Source organism: Paroedura picta, chromosome 9 (genome assembly GCF_049243985.1).
Source record: "Paroedura picta isolate Pp20150507F chromosome 9, Ppicta_v3.0, whole genome shotgun sequence".
In the NCBI taxonomy this organism is placed as follows: domain Eukaryota; kingdom Metazoa; phylum Chordata; class Lepidosauria; order Squamata; family Gekkonidae; genus Paroedura; species Paroedura picta.
In genome coordinates, this window is record NC_135377.1 from 82,200,818 (window position 1) to 82,221,509 (window position 20,692).

The following is a 20,692-nucleotide window of genomic DNA, read 5'->3' on the forward strand; positions in this document are numbered from 1 at the left end:
TGGACTCAAATCCTCTCTAAAAGAGGCAGGCAATGGCAGACCACCTCTGAACTTCTCTTGTCCTGAAAACCCTATGTGGTTTCCACGCGGAACTGGCTGCTTCGGGCGCGAACGGCCGCTTCGGACACTGAAGCGCCCAACTCTAGTTGCCATAAATCCGCTGTGACCTGGAGGCAACAACACCACTCAGCCAGACACCATTAATGCTCCTCTTTAAAAGTTTAAATCTGCCACTGCTCCACAGCACAGCTATGTCTGTGTCATTTCAGCAGCGTGGTAGAACATCTGTCTGCTATGCAAAAGGTTCCAGGATCAATCCCCAGCATCGTCAATTCAAGGATCTGCCAGGAGGTGATGTGAAACACCTCTGGCCTGGGACACTGGAGCTCAGAGAATGGATAAAGCAAGAGCCGGGTCATGAACCAGAAAGGGAAATAAGGGAAGTGCTGCCGCTGTTGCCCCTTGTTGTAACTCTTGAGCCCAGCTGCTTATTTCCAGTGGGGCTGGGCTTCAGAGACCCTTTCCCAGGGCTTGGGTTGTAAGCATTGGGCAAAGATCTCCTTCTGAGCATGTGCTCTGCTTGTATAATTCGCCAGTCAACAGGGTTTGCTTTCGCTTGTTAGTGTGGTTGGTGTTTCTTTGCTCAGCAAATACTTCAGCTGTGCCAGCAGCCCTCTCCTTCAGGGTCAAAGGGCCTAAAGAGGTGAAACTGACCTCAACCAGAGCCAAGGGCCCATTTGGCCCTGGCCCTGTAGAATGCTCAGCCAAAGGACATCAGGACCCTGTGGACACTTTATTTATTTATTCTGTTTTTATACCGCCCTCCCTTGCGACTCACAACACAGTCTAATATACATGCTCTGATATAATACAGAACACAATACATTCCAACATTAGTCTCAGTCAATTCCATCAATGTTATTGAACATTTAAACCCTTCCGCCACTAAAATATTTAACTATAACTTGTCAGATTGGCCAGACTGCAGATTGCCTGTAGATGTATCCAGGGGGCATTTCTGATGGAAGGGGGTTCTGGGGGCCCAGTAGTTGGCTCCAACCAAAAGCTTGGAGGAAGAGCTCTGTTTTGCAGGCCCTGTGGAACTGTGCTAGCTCCAACAGGGCACGGAACTCCTCCAGGAGCTCATTCCACCAAGTGGGGGCCAGGACAAAGAATGTGCTTACTTGTTAGTTCCTCATGGCCTGCAAAATACTGCTGTGCCGCCACACCTATGGTTGAGCCAGAGTTAACATCGAGAAGATGCTGGCCTCCCTGTTGGAAGGTCCACCCGCAAGCAATATCTGAAGCACTGCTATCCCCCCCTACCTGCCCCCTCCCCGGGGCAGGAATCCCATCTTATCTTAATATTTTATCAGACAGCTGCAGGGTTTTCCAATTGGACTAGCTGAATTTTAAATCGAAATTTAATTTTTTTTTAACCTGTATTAAATTTTAAACCTGTACTGTATTCATTTTTTATTGTAGAAATTCCCCAAGCCCTTTTGGGAAATGAAGGGGTAAAAATCATCAACTAATAAATAAATAAGGAAAAACAATAGGCAAAAAAGGGAACTGAAAAGCAGAACCCAAGTCAAACTAAAACTAGTGAATCCTGGGTTCAAATCCTCATGCAGCTGGGTAACTTTGAGCCAGCAACCCCTCCACCCCACCCCGGCACCCAGCTGACCTCATAGGGTTGTAAAGACAAAATGGGAAACAAGAGAACCATCTCAAGTCAACCCGCTGCTACTGGAAAAAAGGATATAAACCATGCTAAAAAGAATAGCTTTCCTACTATATACTCTGCTGCATCTGTGGCCCATAAAGCCCTCTTTAGTTACTGACTGGGGAACTATTACAAAGAAACTGCACTCATTGTATTTACCAAGAGAAATGGCCAGTGTTGGAATAGCAGGCTACCAGTGGAGGCAAAGGCCAGTTAGGATCGGAAGGGTTTGTACAGGGCTGGAGGGCTACAGGGCCTGAGTTCTGGCAGGAAGGAAAGAGGCAGGTCTGGGGCAGACCAGATGGCTGAAGGATGGGAAGAGAGCAGGGAAGGAGGAGGGGGGATGGATTCGGTAACACAGGGAGGAACAGGAACTCAAGGGAAGGACTGTGGCAAAAGCAGGCACCCCGAAGAAGGAAGGACACACGAGGCAAGACACAGTGGAAACGAAGGGCCACAGTAGCAAAGCAGCAGGGTAGGACCACAGAGACGTGGATTTAAATCCTCATTATGTGGCAGCAGGCTACTCTTAGTCCAACCGGCCTCATAAAATTAGAGAGAGGAGCAATGGAGAAGAAAGAAACCCCCAGATGTTACCCTGCATACCTTGAAGGATACCAGAAAAGCCTAAATCTCTCTTTCCTTGGGTGTGGTACAAGCTTGTCCCACTCACACATTGATCCTATTCGGTTTCACGGCAGAAACACTTGGGGATTGTATCTCATTGGTTGTCCACTCGTGTAAAAGGACGGAAGGGCAATCTGGCCTGCCTGATCAGCTCCCCATGGCTTCCCATCTCCTGTATGGCTTTCTTTGCACCTCCTCCACCTCGCATCCCTGATCGCTTTGGTCCTGTTTAAATTCTTTAATTATTTTTGTATAATCCTCTTTGGATCTCTCTGGAGAGAAAAGTGGCCTAAAAATGCTTAAATCGATAAATATAAATATTAAAACAGAAGTGGGCTAAACAGAATAAAATGAAGTTCAATAGGGACAAATGTAAAGTTCTGCATTTAGGTAGGAAAAACCAAATACACCAATATAAATGGGGAGACTTGTCTTAGCAGTAGCATGTGCAAAAAGAATCTAGGCGTCTTAGACTGTACATTGAACATGAGTCAGCAGTGTGACTCAGTGGCTAAAAAGGCAAATGGATTTTGGGCTGTATCAAATGGAGTATCGTGTCCAGATCACAGGAGGTGATGGTACCACATTAGTCTGCTCTGGTTCAGCCTCTCTTGGAGTCCTGTGTTCAGTTTTAGGCACCCCAATTGAAGAGGGATGTTGACAAACTGGAATGTGTCCAGAGGAGAGCAACCAAGATGGTGAGGGGTTTGGAGACCAAGACACATGAAGAAAGGTTTGGGGAGCTTGGTCTGTTTAGCCTAGAGAGAAGACTGAGAGGGGATCTGATAGCCATCTTCAAGTATTTAAAAGGCTGCCATATGGAGGATGGAGCAGAATTGTTCTCTCTTGCCCCAAAGGGACAGACCAGAACGAATGGGATGAAATTAATTCAAAAGAAATTCCATCTAAACATCCAGAAGAAATTCCTGACAGTTAGAGCGGTTTCTCAGTGGAACAGGCTTCCTCAGGAGGTGGTGGGTTCTCCAACTTTGGAAATTTTTAAACAGAGGCTGGATAGCCATCTGACGGAGAGGCTGATTCTGTGAAGGCTCAAGGGGGTAGCAGGTTACAGTGGATGAGCGATAGGGTTGTGAGTGTCCTGCATAGTGCAGGGGGTTGGACTAGATGACCCAGGAGGTCCCTTCCAACTCTATGATTCTATGAACTCACCTGGCAGAGAATGCTTGCCTAGCTTGTTCCGAATACAACTACTCAAATATTGAACACGTGAACTGCCTTGGACGGAAACATAAACTACATGAATGACTAACCGTATATAACAGGGGTGGCCAAACTGCGGCTCTCTGGAGGTCTGTGGACTACAATTACCATGAGCCCCTACCACTATGGTGCTGGGAGGGGCTCATGGTTATTGTAGTCCACAGACTTCTGGACTGCCACAGTTTAGTCACCTCTGCTATACAGTGAAACAAAACTAATATGAATTGCGGATTATTACTGCTGCTGCAAATTTTCCTACTGGGCTGGCTCTCTCTCCTTACATTTTTATTGTTATGGGTAAACGCTTTATATTGTCCCCGTGAGCGTTAGGCTAGGTGTAAACCTAAACAAGTTTACAAGGGCAGCATGAGCCAGAATGGGGGAAGCTACCTGAAAAGCCAAGCTTACCGTTTGAAGCAGCATATAGAGCTTTCAGCAAGTATCCACTGATTTTGAGGGTTACCAGCTGGTTTCTTTCACAGTGCAGTATTTCAACATTGTTGAAGATGGTGGCGTCAAGCCCCCCTAGCTTATTGTCCCGAAGGTCAAGCTGGGTCACGTGATGCAGGAAGTCCCCGTTATCTGACACCAACCTTCTGATGACATTGAGCCTGGGATGAGGAGTGAAGGAAGAACCATCAATTACAAGCACATTACTAAGCATGGCTGAGGCCAGGCAAAGGTCGAGGCCAGGAGTACCTCTCTGGGGCCAGGGACCACCAACAGATCAGTACCCGCTGAGCAAAGAGCCCTGGGGTGGGGAGCGTAAGCAGACAAGTGGTCCCTCAGACAGGTTGGGCCCAAGCCGTGAATGGACTTAAAGGTCAGAACCAAAACCTTGAGCTCGATCCGGGCAAAAACTGTTAACCAGTGCAGCTGCCTCAGCACTGGCTGTGGCCAGACAGTCCGGGGGCAGGCAAGGCACGAGTGTAGGTCAGCCTTTCCAAACTTTTTTAGTGTTGAGAAGCCACATAAACTTTCTTCAGGCTTCGAGAAACCCCAGAAGTGGTGCGATTATGCAGAATAGGGTTGGGAAGCAGAGCTGTGAACACACCCACCTGAAGCCCTTCCCCTTCCTGCCTCCTCCAGACCCATCATTGGTCATTTGCGGTGTGTGTGTGTGTGTGTGTGTGATGTGACCATATATGGTCATATCACCTGATAAATGTTTAACAAATTAAAAAATATATATTAAAAATTCATTAACTCCCACCAGTTCGGGAAACCCTTCCAGGGCCATCAAGAAACCCCAGAGTTTCATGAACCCCTGGTTGAGAAAGCCTGGTGAAGCCACTCTTCTGATTCAGCTTCACAATAGCTTGAGAAAGGCAAACAGGAACAACCTCCGTTGATAAGAGTTCAGAGCAAAAGAAGCAGTTCAGAGCAGCTGTGATGCTCATGGGGTTCATCTTCTCGGCCAGCAAACAGCCTGTTTTACAGCTTTGCTACTGATACATATCACTGGGTGGCTTGCCTGAGAGTTTTAGGGCCTGCAGCAATTTATTTATTTACTTACTTACTTATTTTTAAATTTATATCCCGCCTCTCTTGACAAATGTTGCCTCAAGGCGGCTTACAGAATAAAAACGTAAACAGAGTAAATCCCTAAAATCCCATTAAACATTAAAAGAACAATGTCCCCAATATTAACAATAATAAAGACAGCTGTGTAGGCTCAACAATAGTCCCCCCAATCCAATTTAACTAATTCCAACCAGGACCATGGACCCAATGATATAAACTGGGCTTGCATCTTCCATGTTCCACAAGGGAATGCCCAGGACGCCCCTGGGGGAGCTAACACATCCTATGACCAAAGACCATTGGGAACATGATGGAAATGACCCCCTCCCCACACACACACACACCCTGCTGCCACCAGATGTTTGTTTGTTTGATTTCCATGCCCAAGCCCCTGGACCAGCTAGCTACAGCGGCTTATAACATTTAAGGCCTGGACACCGGAACCATCGGTTTTGGTTGATCAATGAGCTATTATTATTAGACACAAATAAAGACTTAACGAAAACTATTGCTAAATTTGCTTGGGTAGCTATAAAAATAAGGCAGAGCTGGACCAACCCTAGTCCCTAATACTTTTACACTGGATCCATATACAATTGTTCTTATTTCTCAGTTTTTATCCATTCATGGTTGGTTTTATATGTGTAATCTTATATATTCTACTGGTTGGTCTATGACCGTAAATAAAAGTAAGTAAGTAAGTTGGATTAACGAAAGTGGAATAATCAATTAACGGAAGTAGAATTATTGCTTGTTGGGGGAGTCGGCCTCATCCTTCACTTGGATTTAAAAATTAACATTTGCAACTAAATTTCACTAATATCTGACAAACTACTGGTGGTCAATTTTAACAGGCCAGTAAGAAAGAGGTCAACTTCTCCCTCCACAAAGAAAAGCGGGCTGGGGCGGTTTTATCTTTCATTTCTTCCAAGGGCACATACCTTAAATCTATATGTTTAATGTGCGGCATTCTCCGTAACGTCTGCAAACTGAGCGCCTCTATGCAATTTCCAGACATGCAGAGTTTCTCCATGGCCAAGAGCTTCTCCAGTACTTCTGGAATGTTAGAGAATTCGTTGAAAGAAAGGCCCAGGTAGCTGAGCTGGTGCATCCTTTCCAACTCGGCTGGAAGGCTCTGGAGGAAGTTTCCATCCAGCAAGAAGGTCTGTAAACTGTTGGAAGACGACGAGGGGGAGGCAAGAAAAATCATGTTATCAGACACAGCACATACATCAAACATCAGTAAGTTTCTAAGATCAATACCAAGATGTGTTGAATACTATGGTCTAGGGCAGGGGTAGTCAAACTATGGCCCTCCAGATGTCCATGGACTACAATTCCCATGAGCCCCTGCCAGCGAATGCTGGCAGGGGCTCATGGGAATTGTAGTCCATGGACATCTGGAGGGCCGCAGTTTGAATACCCCTGGTCTAGGGCCTGCATAAATGCAAAGATTTTAAAGGATGCAATCCCACTTTAACTCAAGCCAAATTCTACTCTATTTTGTCAAGCCTTTTGGGATTTGGCAAATTAATTTCTACTACATTCCCCATGTTTCTTAGCACTGCCGCACATATATGTAGCAGCACACTGGCCCTGATGCCCAGGTACCCTCTAATAATTTTGGGGAAAGGAAATGACAGACGGAAGGACTCCACAGGGAAAATAGTATGTCATTTCACCCGGACTCTGGAGGGAGCAAAATTTGGTGAAAAATAAATCTGGGGCAGAGTGTCCCTCAGAATTCTGCTGCTCGAATCCACGGATTTTGGATTCCAAAACCCCAGAAGAGAAGCAACACAAGCCTGCAGAATGCACAGCCTGCTTAACATACACACACGTACAAAGGATTTGGAACTAGCTAAATATCTATCTCAGTGTTCTGGTAAGTAACTTTGAGACAAGCATCGACCCAGCGTGGAGTGAAAAAACACCACGAGGGAATGACTTGGGTTTAAGTCATCGTAGATTATATAAATTTTGCGAAGAACAAGCTGAGCCCTCTCCATCATTTCCTGCCAGTGTCCCCTCATTAGCTCTTGGCTGAACTATTATGATATCATGGAATGTTCGTCTTCAATGGCCCTCTGCTGAGTGGAGACCTGACAACAAACAAAACACGGACGAAAGAGCACACTTTGTGATGCAAGGGTTTTTTTTTTCTTTTTAAGCAGTTCAGATTAAAGAAAATGCTCTGCGTCCCGAGGAACAGAAGAAGCTGTCTTCTTCCAGAGGGAGGGAAGTGCAGAGATAGGAGGCGACTGGACTGGGCTGGGCTTCTGCTTATTGACTAGAACGAGCCAAAACTGGTACTCCTCTACAATGCCAGTTCGTTTCATCTCCTGGTGACAATCTGAACTTTGCATGAAAACTCATGGTGCTTGACATAGGCCCATTCTGCACACATAGGATAATGCACTTTCATTGAGCTTTGGCAGCTGGATTTTCCTGTGCAGTACAGGATAATCTACTTCTAAAGTGCATTGAAAGTGCATTATCTATTGTGTGCGGAATGGGCCATAATGGGGAAAACTGTCTTCAAGAGCAGGGGTAGTCAACCTATGGTCCTCCAGATGTTCATGGACTACAATTCCCATGAGCAAATGCTGGCAGGTGCTCATGGGAATTGTAGTCCACGAACATTTAGAGGACCACAGGTTGACTATCCCTGTTCAAGAGCACTAATTCTTCAACTGCACTAATTTAGCATTTTTCCAAATTTGTTAGGGAAACCAGAGATATAAATATTACATGGAACAGACCTGATCTAAATAGGCTGCCTTGCCTTGCCTGACCATGGCAATGGCAAACCACTTACGTGGTAGTCTCATGCCTTGAAAACCCTACCAGGTCACTTACACATGAGCTGCACCTTGACGGCACGTTATGCACATGCAATGGACGATCCGTAAACTAGCTGCACTGGAGCGTGCCCCTGATGTCTGCAGCTCTGTTTCCACTAATTTACCAAGGACAAAGTCTGGCCACCCAAGCCACGTCCGGTGTACCTACTTGTTCATGTCGCCCACGGCTGCTGGAATACTTCGGAGTGCATTGCAGGAGACATTGAGCTCCGACAGAGTAGGGATGCTGCACACTGCCAAAGGGAATTCTCCTAAGTGATTGTTGGAAAGGTTAAGACTCTTCAGCTTGCTGAACCTATGATCAAAAACACAGGATGGAAAGAACGTAAGCAGCTTGATCATCAGCTAAATACCACATTATTCAGGACTTGGACACTAAGACGGTTGATCTTTACATCAGACACTGTGGCTTCTTCTTAGAGATGCCAGACCCCAGGTGGGCTTGAAGAAAATCCCACTGAGAGGCAAACAACGAAAAAGAATCAGAGTCCAGTAGCACCTTTAAGACCAACAAAGATTTATTCATGCCTTGAATAAATCTGTTGGTCTTAAAGGTGCTACTAGACTCTGGTTTTATTGTGCTGCTTCAGACCAACCCATTTGAATATAACGAAAAAGAATCTAAATCATACAGGTTATTCTGGCCCAAAAGTCTTAACAGAAAAGCTTCAAGTATGTTCAGATTGATGAATCTTTCAAAATAATGCTTGGATAGCTATTGATTAAATTATTCCTTTCTTCAGAAATATTTCATCGCGCCTGAGGAGTTGAATTAGAGTCAATGCTTTTCCTCCCTCGAGGCCAGGGGCAGTCAAACTGCAGCCGTCCAGATGTCCATGGACTACAAGCGAATGCTGGCAGGGGCTCCTGGGAATTGTAGTCCATGGACATCTGCAGTTTGACTACCCCTGCTCTAGGCATACAGGGCTGCAGAGCAGGGAGTTAATTCCTCTCAGGGGATTTTCTTCATGCCTAATTACCATGTGGCCAATCTATTTCCCCTTGTAGTCCACAGATGGGATCTAAGGATGCCCGGTTTGACAGTTCATCTCCAGGCATCTCCTGGAGAAAATGGCTGCCGTGGAGGGTAGACTCCCTAGTATTATAGTCCAATGAGGCTCCTCTCTGCCTCAAAACCCACATGACATCTCAATTCCATCAATTAGCATTTTGGCCATCCACTGAGTACATCCTGAACATACACAGCTCAGTTTGGATGGGTTCATATTAAGGTTTTATCATCAGATGGTTCTCCTGTCCTCAAACACTCTGCTCAAAACGCCAGCATTTCTTACATTAGCTATTTTTGGTCAAGAACTCATTTGTTGAAATTCCAGCTAGACCTCTAGACTGGCAGTAACTATTCCATTTTTAAAAATTTTGTCATTAAACGGTTTCTCCTCCTATTTCTCCTCAGTAATTGCAGCACCCCAAAAGTGGGGCTTGCCCTCGAGAAGAAAGAAAGGGGGACAATCCGGTTATCCATCCAGCAAGTGCAACCAAACAGAGATTGGGAGCGGATCCCTGCCGGCAACTAACTTAAGGGCTGAATGAAAACATGTATGTCAAATGTGGATCAATGAAAGGAAAGAGCTTGTTTGGCCAGACAAAATTCACTCTGATGCATTTTCCCCTCATCAAATCACGACAAGGAGAGGGAATCAGGGAATCAACACGCACAACACAGCATCTCCATAAAAGAAGGAACCAGAATCAAACATTCAACCAGCCTTTTTTAACCTTCTGACCATGGAGGAAGCCCTGAAATATTTTTCAGGTTTCAAAGAACCCCAGAAGTGGTACTACATCCCTTCAGAGAAGTGAGCACATTAATGTGCGAGCCAGCCAATCTATCAATTGATCAGTCTATCATTTACTGTTTCCATTGTGAAGAAAGAGATCAGAAATCTAGAGCAACAGAGGAAGTGGGCATCAGTGATGTCTAGTGATGTGAGCATCCATCCAAGCCCCTAGGAAGCACTCACATAACCCCAGGGTTCTACGGGAAACCAATACCTTCCAAAAAGAGGCAGTCCATAGATGTCCCATGTCTCCTAAAAGGGGCAATCCACAGACATCCAATACCTTCCAAAAGGGGGCAAGTCCAGAGACATACCATGCCATCCAAAAGGGGGCAGACCACAGATGTCCAATAGCTTCCAAAAGGGGGTGGTTCATAGATGTACAGAGATGAGAAAGAACTTGAACATGGCAAGTCGTTTCAAGTCGTTTCAAGAAGTTTCACTGTGAGAAATCTCCATTCAATTCTTTGAGGTCTTTTCTGGAAACATGGCGGCCCCAGTATAAAATATTTCTGTGCTGCCTTTCCATCTAAATTGGATCGCCATGGGTCAACAAGGTGGTGGACCAGATTAATTACCGATCCGTTCTAGCACTGGTCTACTTAATATTCATTCTTGCGCATTAGCTTTTGCTGTTTCTATTCCCCTGCACACCAAAGTATGAAAATGACCATGAATTTTGAAGCAAGTGAATACCATAAGTGCAAAATTAGCTCCCATTCCATCCCAAATTTAAGCCTAATTATGAACACAAACATGTCCCTCTGTTTAGCACATAGGCTCTGGCTCTTATGCTTCCCTTGGTTGACTCCACAATGCTAACTTGAAAAGGTAAACTCCTCAAGATAGAACCCATGCACTGCACCATTGACGTTGATGCAGAAATAATCAATACCAATATCGCTATTGTGTTGTCCCCAAAGCCACAATAACAACATCACACTGCTCATGCCAATAAAGGGACTAAATCTATCACAATGCTGGACGAGGTCTTTGAACAGTGCAAACAAATACTTAAACTGAGAACTCTACTCTAAGCCTGCCAGTTGAGGGGTCACGCCATTGATCTTGGCTCTCTGTGGGGTGTGCGAGTAAAGCCAAAGCAGCAATTGCATCAGTCACAGTGGCAACATCAGGGTCAAAGGGATGAAAAAAGAAAATCAAAAAGGTAAATATGCTGCCATGTCCTGTTGGCTTGAAGAGGAATGCTGTTATTAATAGGAACCATAACAAACAGGTTAGCGGATTTTTTAAAAATAGTCTTATTATCCTGGCCAAAAACGTGTAAGGTTGCCTTTGGAACATACCAAGGAGTGACTAAAGGCTTGCTGATCAAGATGATCCATTTTCTTCTATAAGCAACAATTGATCATCCTCCTTCAAAAAACTGAGATTAGGCTTACAGCCGACTGAATCAAAGCGTGGTGCCCACTTCAGGAGAATTTTCTGACCGTGCCACCATTCTCATAGTGATTAAGAGCCCCCTCCCAGTGGCTTTTGTTTATTCCTACAGAACCCTCAACAAGAACTACCACACCCCACACATGAACACCATAATGGCCATTTACTCTGCAGCAAGCTATGGTGGTAGTTTCCCAACATTTTTGGCAGGCTGACCCACAAGTCCAAATTCACTTGATACGGTGACTCATCCAGAGTTCTTTGGCAAACAGGCAAACAGAGTTCCCTAGGCAAACAATGACCTCTCACCTAGTCCAGCGTACCATTTTCTGCAGTGGCCCTCCAGATGTTACTGAGAAACCCACAACCATCACTCAAAGGGCCCAGCAGCCCCCATTATGAGGCCCATGCAGGTGGTATTCTGATATAGGGAAGTTAACATTCCAGCCTTCCCCCTTCCTCCCTCTAATCCACCCTAAGATTATATGAAACCCGCACTAGTGACCATCAGGACCTGTTTAACTTGAGCAACAGGTATGTGCAGTGAAGAAGAGATACCAACTCATGCATGACATGGAAGATGTTCTTTCTAGGGTCAGATCCTGGATTCCAAAACACAAAAGAGGGCAACGGAAGGGGCAGGCACAACCATTAGAGAGGAGTAGCCTGTTACCACTTTCACAGGCTTTGAAATCCAATTTTGGTCTGGCTTACAGGCTCGGAAGCACTGCTCCATTACGTAACATGCCCGAGGCAGATTCAATTTATTGTTTTGGAGCCTAAGGTGAGCAAGAGATTATAAAGTTGCACTAAGAGCCCAGGGTACGTTTTCACAGGAGAATTTTTTAATTGGATAATGTTATCTAAAACTATAAAGCTGGAGTTGTCAAGAAAACCTGGTTAAACTGTAAGTAGCACCGATTTCCCTTTTCCACAGCTTCCCAACCAATATCCACTGGTGGTATTTCACCCCTGATATCAGAGCATTGTGACAAATCCTACCCAGGATTAAGGCTAGGGACTTGAAGCAAGCTCTTCCATTGGCTCAGGGTGCTCATGTGTTTGGAGCCAGCACCGCCCACGATCCATCCCATCCTGATATCTCAGTATGGGTTAGCAATAGGCACAGGTTGCCTGCTATGCCTTAGGATTATTCTCCCGGTTACAATGGGTCTAGGCGTATGGAGAGATAAGGCCAAAGGAATGTCATGTACTGCACACACAGTAGCAAAAGCCTAATTGCTTTCCTTTCAGAGCAGACAAATAGCCACAGATGAGCGATCAAACTAGGAGTGCATCCAAATTGCAAGCATTTTTCACTACAGATAACACAAGTTTTGTACTCCTGACAAGGAGAGTCAAAGGATAAGGAAAGGGAATGGACAGACAAGAGACTTTCTACTAACGTAAATAGAGTGAACCTACACAGTGGTGATTATTTTGTGATTCAGCCTGTGTAGGGGTGGGGTGTTCTTTTTTTTGGGGGGGGGGTTACACACAAGCAAACACAGTTCGAGAAAAAGCTTCAAAGACAGATAGGTACAACAAAATGAACACACTGTGTTGGAAGGGCAGATAATAAATGTCCACCACAGCCCTGAGAGCGAAAGACAATGACCATAACCCACTGTGCTGATTTCCCCGCTCCGTCTGGGCTTAGAAAAGAGATTCAGCCCCCCAAATGGAAAAGGAGGTCTTGCTTTTACTTGAGCGGAAGGCAAAAGGCCACCACGGTTCAATAGGTTTTTATCAAGTGCAAAATAAGGTGGAACTATCAGAAGGTAACAATTCATTCACATATCATTGCTCAAGAAACTGTCTAATTCCCTGACAGGTATATTCTATAAGTTTATGTGTTTTTTAAAACTGTGTGCTTAATTTTTTTAAAAAGCTATCATGTAAAAAGGGCCTCCCATAATTATCTCCCAAATCTGCTAATGTCATGGTTATTTAGCTAGTACTTTCAGTATGATTTGACTAATCTTCCCAATAATGTTCATATTAATCTTCCCAATTGATCAATAATTACTTTTGTTGTCAAGGAAGAAGTGCCTTCCTTTCTCAAGGATAACGTGGGAATCCATGTTCCCCTCCCCGCACAGGAATAACATTCTACTGCTGCGGCTTCCGTTCCGAATCGCGTGCGCATTGTGTGTGGCTTTGACAAAGTGCAAATATACAGACATTAATCACAAACAGTCCCAGAAAAACAGAGACTGAGAAATGACTGCCAAGGTAGGTCAAGAGCTGAAATGGGACTGCTGCTCATCCAAGAGCAATTCTGACAAGTGGACCGTACCGGCACCATATCTGAACTTTGCTGGAAAACCTAATAAAGCATTTTCTGGCCCAAATCAAAAGATTCTAAAACATCCTGTTGTTTGTTCTTTAACCATAAGACTGTGCAACAGCCCCCCTCCCCAACACACCCCCAGAAACTGTATATACAGTACTGTATTAAGAGTCCTTTTCCTGTTGTAAAACCTTCCAACGTTCAGTTGGAAAGCAACATGCTACACACGTTAGCTGCTTTCGCACAGCTTCCCAACTTACATTCCAGGGTTCCTGGAATCAAAGCAACAGCAGCCATGGAACTGGGGTGTGTGGGGGTGTCTAGCACCTGGGCCCCAAAGCATTTCTGGTTTTCAGGAGAACGGCCTCCCCCTATGTTCATTTATAAAGGGATTTGCAGCCTTGTTCAAGAGGACCAGCCACCGCACTGCCTGAGCCTTAAAAACAGAATGAAACCGGTTTTCTCTCCCAACAATATCCTTGCAGGAAGATTCCTCTAAGTCATTTTCGACACAGCACAATAATATAGTCTGCTCAGTGCTTATCGGTCAGGAGGACCCTTCACCATGAAAGGAAAGGGAGTGGTTTCTTTACAGTCAAGCAGTCAACACATGAGCTGGCACCTGATAACCACTGAGTGACAAGATATGGCCCTTGTTCCTGGCTATCTGTCCTGAAAACGGATAGTTCCAAGAATCACTTACAGTTATACTGAGAACTGTTGATGCAAGAAAGAAGAAGAAAAGCTGGGTTTTTGTACCGTGCTTCTCACTACCTGAATGAGTCTCAAAGGGGTTTACAATCACCTTCCCTTCCTCGCCCTACAACAGACACCCTGTGAGGAAGATGGGGCTGAGAGAACTGCGGCTGACCCAAGGTCATCCAGCCAACTGCATCTGGAGGAGGAGTGGGGAATCGAACTCAGTTCTCTAGATTAGAGGCTGCCGCTCTTAAGCATAGACCCAGGTGGCTCTCAAAGAGCCAATCAGACCAGGCCTGGGAAGACATGAAGAATCTCCCCAATTATGATGTTGTTGGGGTGGCTGGTGCAGCAACCCCAGCTTGGTGCAGTGGCTAGGAGGGTGGACTTCTAATCTGGTAAGCTGGGTTTGAATCTGCGCTCCCCCACATGCAGCCAGCTGGTTGACCTTGGGCTCACTACAGCAATGAGAAAGCTGTTCTGACAGAGCAGTAATATCAGGGCTCTCTCTGCCTCACCCACCTCACAGGGTGTCTGTTGTGGGGAGAGGAATGGGAAGGAGATTGTAAGCCGCTTTGAGACTCCTTTGAGTAAAGAAAAGCGGCATATAAGAACCAACTCTTCTTCTTCAGTAATATCAGGGCTCTCTCAGCCTCACCTCCCTCATAGGGTATCTGTTGTGGGGAGAGGAAAGGGAAGGCGTTTGGAAGCCACTTTGAGACTCCTTTGGGTAGAGAAAAGCGGCATATAAAAACCAACTCTTCTTCTTTCACAAGATGGCTTACTGGTCACCAACCTCACTTCTTTCAACATATTACTGCAGTTTCTTCTCTCTATATTTAATGATAAGGCTCTTTGGAGTTCTATGCACCAAGACAAAGGATAAAATGTATACACATCTATATAAGAAGTTCTCTAAGCACATCCTCTAAACGGTCAGGGCTCTTTCTTTCATAACAGTTTCAACATAGTTGAATATACACATGGGTCTGCTTTGCAGCCTTTTATGCCCACAAACCAGCTCTCAAACACTTATTCCCTAAACCAGGGGTAGTCAAACTGCGGCCCTCCAGATGTCCATGGACTACAATTCCCAGGAGCCCCCTGCCAGCATTCGCTGGCAGGGGGCTCCTGGGAATTGTAGTCCATGGACATCTGGAGGGCCGCAGTTTGACTACCCCTGCCCTAAACGCTGCTTTTAAGGCATGGGCTGTTGCCTTATTATGATGTACCTTCCTAAACTGACTCTAACCAGTTATTAAGATACGGCTTTGTGACACAGGTATGTACTAATATTGCCTCCATTAGTCATTCAATCCAAGTAACATTAAACAGATTTGTTCCTGCCTAGATTCTCTCTCATCACCTACATCTATTGCAAAAGTCGCCCAATCCCAGTTAAAGGCATCTAATCCTACATATGCAGTTGCCTCCTTTGCATTAAGGCAAGAGCAGGCAATGGCTGGATTGTGGAGCAGATGTTGCACAGGGAAGGTTACCAGCCCCTGGAAAAGCATAAACATCCAGCTTAAAATTCAGGCTTGTACACAGCCACTTGTCTGCTTGACCGGGGCAACTCAAGAATTTGCCTACAGGAAATGAAGCAGGGAAAAAGGACCTTGTAAATTGGAGAAGTGGCTCTTTTGTCTCTTGATGTGCAGAAAAGTTATGTACAAGCAAGCAAAAAAATTAGTGAGCTTGCAAAGCTATTCCTTTATTTATATTTATTTGCGTGAGTATACTAAATGCAGACTGGGGGGTTTTGTTCTTCCTAGCCTTTACCCAGTGTTTGGCAGGGCACTCTGCTCACAGAGAATTGAGGCCACTGTCAGATGTGGTTGCATCAATGCACCCTGAGAGCTGGAAGGAGCCACGCAGGCCATCTAGTCCCCACCCCCTCCTCAATGCAGGATCAACCTCAAACATCCAGGATAAGGATCTGTCCAGCCGCTGCTTAAAGACTTCCAGCGAGGGGGAGCTCCCCACCTTCTTAGGCAGCCCATTCCACTGCTGAACTAGACTTACATAATCCTAGAGTGGGAAAAGGACATACAGGCCATCTAGTCCCACCCTCTGCTCAGTGCAGGATCAGCCTCAAGCATCCAGGAGAAGGATCTGTTCAGCTGCTGCTTGAGGATCGCCAGTGCCGGGGAGCTTCCCACCTCCTCGGGTAGCAGATTCCACTGCTGAACTAGACTTGTAGAATCCTAGAGTGGGAAGGGGACATGCAGGCAATCTGGTCCAGCCCCCTGCTCAATGCAGGATCAACCTCAAGCATCCAGTGTAACTGTCCAGCCGCTGCTTGAAGACAGCCAGTGAGGGTGAGAGCTCACTACCTCTTCCGGCAGCTGATTACATTGATGAACTACTCCGAATGTGATCATTTTTTCCCTGATATCTAGTTGGTACTGTTCTACACGTAATTTAAACCCATTACAGCGGGGTCTCCATTGTGTCTAGGGCTCATGGAAGCAACAGCGGGCACCCACCTCTGTGAAGGAAAGGAAAACAGCTCGAATCTTTCAAATACAAGCAAAAGAAAAATACAACCCAAAAAAAGCAATCACGTGTCTGGCTTACCTTTGCAGTTCACTAAGTCCTCTGATTTTTGATGAGCTGGGGCTCAACCGCAGGAAATTCTGCTTCAAATTGAGATGAGTGAGGTCCTGGCTATAGAACAGGTTGGCTGGCAGATCCTCCAAGCTGCAGCATGAGAGATCCACTGAGCTTATTCGCTGTGACGCAATCTAGAAAGCACCAGAAACACTTATGTTAAAAACCATCAAAACGCAGTCATTTGTAACTCATGCTTGGAACTTGAGGTGCCAATTCTACATTGTTCTTGTATTGAATCTCACTACAAGCGAGGCTGCCTGACCCTCTACAAAACACCAACAGCTATGTGGAAGGCCAGGTGAACAGCTTGGCTTAGATGAATCTCCTTGGTATTTTGCCTTTTGAGTAGCTACAATAAAAAGTGGTATACAAGACATAAGAACATCAGACAAGCCCTGCAGGATCAGATCAATGGTCCATCTAGTCCAGCATCCTGTCTTACATGGTGGCAAGCCAGTTCCTCTGGAGGGCCAACAACAGGGCATGGAGGCTGAGGCCTTAATAGGAACATCAGAAGAGCCCTGCTGGATCAGACCAATGGTCCATCTAGTCCAGAATTCTGTCTCACAAAGTGTCCAACCAGTTCTCCAAATGGCCAACAACAGGGCATGGAGGCTGAGGCCTTAATAAGAACATCAGTAGAGCCCTGCCAGATCAGACCAGTGGTACATTCAGTCCAGCCTCCTGTCTCACACAGTGTCCAACCAGTTCTCTGGAGGGCTAACAACAGGGCATAGAGACCAAGGCCTTCCACTGATGTGGCCTCATGGCTCTGGGATTCAGAAGATTTGTGTCTCTGAACGTGGAGGTTTCCTTCAGCCACCACGGTTAGTAGATTCCTGGAGGATTAGTCTATCTAGTTCCCTTTGCAAAGTGTCTATTCCTGTGGCCATCAATTAGTGCTACTACTGGCACTCTTGGCCTGCTAGGCTGGGCCTGCTGACTGCTCCTTAAGGACGGCTAAGGAGCTCTGTCCTGGCCCTGCTACTGAGCTGCTCAGCCCCGCCTGCCCCCACTTGATCCAGCTGTGAGCTGCCGCCCAAAGCCACTTTAAGCTGCCTGGCCAGGGGCCAGGGGAGGGGACCCTTTCAAGGCCCCCTTGAAGGCCCCTTCTTAGGAACGGGCTTTGAAGCTAGTTAAGATATATTTGAGATGTGCAGAAATAACATGTGGTATGGTCTTTGCTAGCATAAGGAACAAAGCTAGGTTAAAATACTTTTCACCTACATGTTAAGATTTCTATGGACGGAGAACAGGACAACGTTTAAACATTAATCTCGATTCACCCCACCACTACACACAGCCATTCTGCAGGAAGGATTATGCCATGCCTTCGCACTTTAATTTTCTCCATGATTAAAAAACACATCTGTTTTCAGGTAAAGAGCTGAATTAAAATCATGTGATCCACCGGACTGTCTATGACAGGGGTAGTCAAACTGCGGCCCTCCAGATGTCCATGGACTACAATTCCCAGGAGCCCCCTGCCAGCATTCGCAGTTTGACTACCCCTGGTCTATGAACTAGCTGTGCACCTCTGAATTTCAACTTTGTTGTTAGGCAGCAGAAGGAATTTTTCAGAGTCATTAAAATTTATTTTACAAGTCATGTTAACACAAGAGGTGATTAACATTTCCAAATGGAAAATTGTATGTGTTCACAAGAGGGTTGGGGTCTTTTGGCTCTTTTTTTTAAATATGAACAGAGTAAAGCACTCATTGGAATACAAAATATTGCAAAACTAGACCCTTGGGGGAAAGACAGTTCAGCAGGCAGCCATCACCACTGCACCAGAGATGCAGACAAGCCAAGGCTGCACCACGAAAGAAATGCTTGAAAGAGGATTGATGAGTGGAGAAATGGGGGGGGGGGGGTAACTTTTCTGTCCACGCAGGACAGTGAATTTGGACTGGTTCAAGTTACAACACGGACAAATCCACGCTCTGCGCAGAATACAAACAACGGGCCAGAAAAGAGAACTCTGGGGAGATTAGGTACCTTGCCCACAAGAAGTGTGACTCAACGGAATGAACAGAAAAGAATATAGAGTACCATGTTGTCTGATCGCCACTCCTAATACATTCCCCAGAGAGCACCGCCCTCATAGAATCATAGAGTTGGAAAGGAGCTCCTGGGTCATCTAGTCCAACCCCACTATGCAGGACACTCACAACCCTCTTACTCATCCACTGTAACCTGCCACCCCCTTGAATCTTCACAGAATCAGCCTCTTTGTCAGATGGCTGTCCAGACTCTGTTTAAAAATTTCAAAAAATGGAGAACCCACCACCTCCCGAGGAAGCCTGTTCCACTAAGAAACCGCTCTAACAACACCAATTTGTGAGTAATCCCTGGCCCTAAAGAGGTCTGCCTGGTCTAGACCAGAGACAGGGCCTTTTTGGTCCTGCTCCAACCTGGTAGATTGAGTTAACCAGTTGAGATCTGGGTCCTTATGGAGCTGCCAAAGTTCTGCAGAGCCTGTAAAACAGCACTCTTCCGCCAGGCTGATGGTTAAGGCCATGGCAGCCTGAAATCATATGGGCAGCTCCTCCTATACCTATAACTACCTAATATCGTTAGCCAGCAGGATGAGATTAAAAGGGCAGGTGGAGAGGGTGGGTTTTAACAATCTTCTTTGCTTATTGTTGTAAATCGCCCAGAGCTTGCTTATGGGGAAAGGCAGTCTAAAGATCAAATAATAAGATAAAACAAATAAAAACTCTCCCCCCCAGTCATTCCAGGACCTAATAAAGACATGCTATTTATGGAACATTTCTACTGAGGTGAGTTAATAAAACTGCAATTAGAAATACAGCCAAACACAGCACCTAAATTAGACAGAAATAAAAAGGAGCTGTAAGAAATACCCAGAGATGGTGGACAGGAGTTCACTGCTTCAGAAATGCTAATAGCTCACAAGCTAGCAGTGAGCAAAGCTGACTTGATTTTGAATGAACTGCAATCTGAGTGACCCAAAAAACCCAACAGAAAAAATACCTAAACTAGAGAAGGCAACTATAGGATAGTTATTCTATTAGTAATATTTAGCTGTTTTTAACACCCTGCTTCTCACTACCCGAAGGAGGCTCAAAGCAGCTTCCAATCGCCTTCCCTTTCCTCTCCCCACAACAGACATCCTGTGAGGTGGGTGAGGCTGAGAGCCCTGAGATTACTGAAGAAGAAGAACAGTTGGTCCTTATATGCTGCTTTTCTCTACCCGAAGGAGTCTCAAAGCAGCTTCCAATCGCCTTCCCTTTCCTCTCCCGACAACAGACACCCTGTGAGGTGGGTGAGGCTGAGAGCCCTGAGATTACTGAAGAAGAAGAACAGTTGGTCCTTATATGCTGCTTTTCTCTACCCGAAGGAGTCTCAAAGCAGCTTCCAATTGCCTTCCCTTTCCTCTCCCCACAACAGACACCCTGTGAGGTGGGTGAGGCGGAGAGAGCCCTGAGATTCCTGCTCGGTCAGAACAGCTTCATCAGTGCCGTGGCGAGCCCAGCTCGCTGCATGTGGGGAAGTGCGGAATCAAACCAGGATCGCCAGATTAGAAGGCACCACCCTTAACCACTACACCAAACTGGCATAGTTTTTAGCATCCTCCTTTATGCAATCCACCCTCCAAAGCAGTCATTTTCTCCAGGGAAACTGATCCTGATAACCTAGAGATCCAATTTTTACAGCAAGACATCTCCAGGTGCCACCTGGAGGTTGGAAACACTATTAAGACTGACATGTACTATTAATAATCCAAAGTTACATGTAAGTAGAAAGCACAGACATCCTCAAACAGCTATCATTTGCATGCCCCCCTGACCCACCCACCTACCCCCAACCCAAATGCTTTACCACAAGAGCTAAATGGATCGTTACATCCCTGCCCAATTGTGTACCATTCTGCTGGGGGGGGGGTCTTCCCTCA

General features: G+C 45.7%; 1 protein-coding gene across 1 annotated transcript in view; it reads right to left on the reverse strand.

Moving 5' to 3' along the window:
* Positions 1 to 20,692, reverse strand: part of PHLPP1 (PH domain and leucine rich repeat protein phosphatase 1) — a 158,579-nt gene that overhangs the window by 45,106 nt on the left and 92,781 nt on the right. Inside the window, exons 4-7 of the mRNA XM_077353419.1 lie at positions 16,738 to 16,904; positions 8,111 to 8,257; positions 6,040 to 6,270; positions 3,983 to 4,185 (exon numbers count right to left, since the gene is read on the reverse strand). Coding sequence (XP_077209534.1) covers positions 3,983 to 4,185; positions 6,040 to 6,270; positions 8,111 to 8,257; positions 16,738 to 16,904 — 748 coding nt within the window. The remainder of the gene's footprint in view (positions 1 to 3,982; positions 4,186 to 6,039; positions 6,271 to 8,110; positions 8,258 to 16,737; positions 16,905 to 20,692) is intronic.